Raw genomic sequence first — 5,309 nt, forward strand, 5'->3', positions numbered from 1 at the left:
TCCCCCATCCACTCCATCTTGCGCTGCGCCTTGCCATGCCCGCCCTCCTCCTCACCAGCGGCGATGTAGAGCGAGACCAGGGCACGCAGGTACGTGCCAACGAGGTGGAACGCCTTACGTTCGCTGCCGCTGCGTCGCTGCGTCGCGGAGCGCAGCGGGCTGTACGCCGTGCCGCACTCCATGATCAAGGCGAAGATGTTCTGCATCGGCAGCGCGCGCCGCCCCATCGCCAACGCGCTCATGGAGGCGCCGCAGATGTGGCACAGCAGCTCCACCATCGACGCGATGAAGCCGCTCCCGTACGACGCCACGCCCGCACCTGGCCGCGGCAGGCAGCGCAGCGTGTTGTGGTCGCGCAGCAGCTGCAGCATGCGCCGCCGCGCTACGCCACCCACCACCGGCTTCGCAAAGATGCTCGCGCTGAGCTGAGACGCAAATTCATCGTCGGGGCATCGTTGCGCCACTTCGCTGTCAAGGTGGCGCACACACTCGCGGAGGAATGTGGTGGTGAGGTACGGCGTGGGGTCGGCAACGGTGGCGAGGATCGCCACAATGATGTGAAGGCACATGACGGTGGACTCCGCGTTGAGAGTGAGGGAACTCATGAAGAGCGCCATATGCGGCCACAGCGCTCGCGCGTTGCTGCGCGACAGAGTAAAGAGGTAGAAGAAACGCATCCACTTGAAGAAGGTCGGGCTGCTAGGGTCTATCGATGCGTGCAACCGCAGCAGTGTGACGTGAATGCGCCAGTGGCACACCATCTCTGCACGAATGACAAGACGCAGCGGTGTGGTGGATGTCTCGCTGAGACCAACGGAGCGGCGGCGGCGGCGGATGGTGCTTCGATACGCCAACATGCGCGCGGCTCCTGCTGTCTTTACCAGCAGCCGGTGCCCACGCCTCGTTACTGATACTGCCCCGCTGTCCTTTTCCCCTTCTTCCTCTTCAGCGGCTTCGTCCACATCGCTTGCATACAGACCCAACTCCTCCTTCTCTTCGCCTATATAATCATCGTCATCATTAGTAGTAACATCAGCGGTAGCATTATCCGGCCCTTTCGCATCTGCGCCAGTGGATGTGTCGTGCGGCTGAGTTCGATTCGCCTCAATGCTCTCAAGTGCGGTAGCGACGGCTTCGTCAACGCAACCGCTGCGGCATAGCGTCTGCAATCGAACCGCAACAGTATACAGATGATCAAAGTTCCGTGTCACCTCAATGGAGGGCAGAGTGTGCACCAGCAGCACGCGGTGCGCCACAATGCGTTCTACCACGCAGAGACGGACAAGCAGCTCCGTTGCCTGCGCGGTGAGCTTTGCGCTGTCGTAGCGCACAAGATCCATGAGCCATGGGATGAGATCCTTCACGTGGAACTGCTGCGTAATGCTTCCACACACACAGTTCAGATAGTCCACCACCTCCTTTGGGTCGATAAGGCTGCCGCTACCGCCACCGTGCGTGTCTATGCCCACGCCCATCATCTCCGCGTCGCTGTTGATGGACTGGTAGCCGCCGCGCCGAGATCCAAAGACGCCGCACCAGCTCCCGTCGCACTCCAGAAGCGCGCACCTCTCGTTTGACTGCACCTCCACAGCGGGCCCCAGTGCGTCGTGGTGTTGGCGGAACGCCTCGCGGTTGCCGCTGGCCAAGGCCTCGTGGAGGAAGAGAATGATCTCGTCCGCCGCGCGGTGGGCGGCACCCTCGAGGAGCTTAAGGAGTGTCGTGCAAATCATCTCGCGTGTCCGCATCACCAGCACGCTTGCCTCCGACACCTCGAGGCGTGTCCTGATGTGCGCGGCGAGCCTGCTGCTGTTGTCGTCGACCACGTCCTTGGTACCGTCGAGGAGGCTCTGCAGTGGCGGGATAATGCAGCCCACCTCCGCTGACGTGATCTGGTGGGAGCTGACAAACCGCAGCCAGGCGTTCACGCAGGTGCGCAGCAGCACACTGCGGTGCATATCCGACTGCACAAAGTGCGGATTGCTTCGAATGAGGGCGAGTGTGGCGAACTTCACCGCCCGGGTCAGTTCATCGTCGGGGCTGCCGGAAAAAGGCATGCTGCCCTCGACACGCACGCGCAGTTGGCTGGAGCCGAACAGCACGGTCGAGGCGCGAAGCTGCACAGCGGGGTCGCTGATGCGGGGCACGATGTAGCACTGCACTGCAAGTCGCAGCAAATGCCCGCGCAGCACATCGTACGGGCTGGGCCGCCCCATCACCTCTGCGCCGGTCCACAGGAACTTCTGCACCACCTCAAGCATCACGTCTGGCGGGAACACCTTCGCCACCTCAGCGCAGCACTCAGGCGGGCAGCCATCGAAGCACAGACGGCTGAGCAGATCCACCTCGCTCTCCACGAACTTCGCGAGTTTCTGGCCCCTGTCTTGTTGTTGTTGTTGCTGCTGCTCCTGCTGCATGTTGAACACAACGTGGCACGGCACGGGCTTCTCTCCCTGGCCAGTGATGATGGCCCAATCCCCCGCTTGGTCGAGCACGAAGCGGCAAAGCACATTTTCATTCTCGACGAGGAGCCGGCGGCACAGAAGCGCCTGCCGCTCCGCGATGCCGCGGAATTCGACGACGCACATGGAGGCGAGGAGCTGCAGGTACCCCGCACTTCGCACGCGGTTGAGATTTTCGATGAAGTGGTCCACCATGGTCTCCATGAGAGGCACGGTGATGTTGGCATTGTCCGAGAATATTTCTGTCAGCGTCTCTACCACGTGGAAGCGGCGCCCGTCCAACTCCAACGCGTATGGAATGAATTCGCCAAACCCCGCCTTCAGCAACGGCGCCTTGCGCACCATCTGCCGCAGCAGTCGGAAGGCCATGCGACACACGAGGTGCACCTCCGCATGCATCTCCTCGAGCACGTCGTCAAGGCAGATAACACCGCCAGTCAGGGGCTGTGGCGGCAGGTGCTTGTTGCAGCCCCATTGCCTGTGTCCCCAGGAAAGTATTCCAGCCATGCGCCTAGGAGCAGCGGTAGAAGCTTCCCCACCACCTGCAGCGCATTCGTGGTTCTTCGTGACAGTCGACCCTGCTGCCGCGAGCAGCGTGAACGGAGCGAGAATGACGTCGAACACGAGGCGGTGCACGCACAGATCAAACATCATGCGCTGGTGTTTTGAAATTGGGATTCCTTCAATGCGGAGAGCGTTCCGCTCACGGGACATCGAACAGAAGCGAATGAGATCCGACAGCGTGCGCTGACACATGCGGATGGTCGGGAGCAGCGCCACGTAAGAAGTGCGGGCGCACACCTCTTCCCACCTCGCACGATTTGTGCGTGAATGCACGAACTTCGCCGCCTCATCGTCCTGCACAAAGATCGATGAGGACCGAGGTGTCTTGTTTTGAAGCAGGAGGGGCGCCTCCTTCGCCTGTTCCTCCTTCCTCAGCCGGGATTTAGACTGGCGTTGCTGCTCCGCGAGTGCCAGTGCCTGAAAGGCGTCGCGGTACTGACAGAGCCGCTCACACTGCGCCCACAGAAACAGCACGTCGCTCTCCATGTCCGGGCGAACTTTGCGTGCAATAATGGTGTCGTGCGCGGGCGGCTGCCACTGGAGTGAGAGACGCCATCGCTGCCCCGTTTCCTGCGTACACACATACAGCCCTGTCAACACGTTCTGCAGAAGCAGGCACTCGTTCTCTATGAGGAAGGTGCAATCAGAGGCGAACATCGGGTTCACGGTGAAGAGGGTGCGTTTCAGGTCTTTCTGCGAGCGTGGTGGTGATATCATGCAGAGCGTTGTCGCCCGAACGCCGCCCCTGCTGTCAGCGTTTCCGGTGCTGCCCACGTCACTGCCACCCTTTAGTGCCACCCCAGCGGCCTCGGAGAATGACTCTGTGAGTTCTTCGTGACCAACCTCGTCGAAAAAGGCATCAACACCGGAGCCAGTGACGGCTAAATACAAGTTCGAGCACGCTTGCCGCAGGCGGTATTGCACAGACTGCATGCGCACCGCCCCTCCCACCTTCGGCTCCTCATTCTCAAGGATCCACAGCGCCGTGCAGCTGCACTGCACGTCGTCGAGGGCGCTTTCCTCATTCAGCGCGGAACCACCTGTGAGGGAGCCCTCCACAAACAGTGGATACGGCGCCCCGCTGCCACTAATACCATTATTATTGGTCTCATTGTCATCGGTATCGTCATCATCGTTGCCATCAGCACCATTGCTGTCATGATCATCCGAATTGTGAGGGGCGGCATTGATATGGCCGCTGTTGCCTGCAGCGGTGGCTCCCCGCGAAGTGGCTATACCCTCCACGGCTGAGTGATGCTGCCGTGTCGCGAGCAGAGCACTTCCCGGGAATGGGTCAGCATTGATATCACCACCAGCCCCGTTCATGAGGCACTGCTTCTGTTTCTGTTGCGGTGGCGGTTTCGCGCGGCTCGTCGCCAGCAGGCATTCATGCTCGCGATGGTAAAGCGCGACCGGCACACCCGCCGGCACATAAGGCCGGGAAATATGGTGCAGTGCGCGTTGGTAGTTGGCCTGGTCACGCCCTATGTCGTACCGCTCCACCACGAGCACAATGCCCTTTTCCTCCGACGCGTTCACCTCCAAAACAGCGGTGTTTGCCTTGTGGCCGAGGTTACTGCTACTGCTGATGATGTCATCAGGGTCACCAGGCCCAAATGGCGCCGCGGCCAATAATGACCCTTCCGAAGGCAACGATTCACCTGTTGTTGTTGGTGTCACTGGCGCCGTGACGTGCATGAAGAGAGTGTGCACGGCAAGCCGAACAAGAACCTCGTCGCCACGGCACACAACGTCCCCCTCGTCGTGTATCTTGTACCGTGAAGCGAATATGAACTCGCAGAATGTCGGCGCAACCTCACCTGGCTTGACTAGCACGAACTTCACGCAGTCCGGGTCGTGCTCGGATGGCTTTGATGGAAATGCGGCCACGTGCAGTTGGCTGACAGCGTGGACGAGCAGGAATGGCTTCCCAAAGGTTATTTCTGGTGCCGTGTTGATTTTGCTGAAGTGGTCGAGGAGAATCGTGTCGTTGCCGTTGCTACTGCTGTCAGGAGGTGGCGCCTGTGCCTTCCCAACCGAACTTGTTGGCGGCGCGACGATCCGAAACACACTTGTCTCAAACCCAAGCAACGGCAACAGTTCCGCGTCGATGCCGACCTCCGTCTTCTCGCGAATGAAGAGACCCTCACCCTCCAATCCTGCCGCCGTAATGTATCCATCTTCGCATGAGAGGTGAATGAGGGATCCATACTTGATCGTCAGGCGCTTTCGGTCCATTGATGATACCGCTGTTGCTTTTTCTGTTCTTTTTGCTGCTGCTGCTGC

At 60.3% G+C, this 5,309-nt stretch overlaps 1 protein-coding gene across 1 annotated transcript in view; it reads right to left on the bottom strand.

Annotated features, from left to right (window-relative positions):
- DQ04_06021020 (inositol 1,4,5-trisphosphate receptor) overlaps positions 1 to 5,261 on the bottom strand; it is a gene marked incomplete at both ends in the record, with an annotated part of 5,526 nt that extends 265 nt beyond the window's left edge. The window contains one exon of the mRNA XM_009314493.1: positions 1 to 5,261. This exon is cut by the window's left edge and continues 265 nt beyond it. Within this exon, the coding sequence (XP_009312768.1) occupies positions 1 to 5,261 (5,261 nt within the window).
- Between the last annotated feature and the right edge of the window lie 48 nt (positions 5,262 to 5,309).

The sequence above is a fragment of the Trypanosoma grayi genome (assembly GCF_000691245.1).
Source record: "Trypanosoma grayi strain ANR4 Tgr_602_V1, whole genome shotgun sequence".
NCBI lineage: Eukaryota > Euglenozoa > Kinetoplastea > Trypanosomatida > Trypanosomatidae > Trypanosoma > Trypanosoma grayi.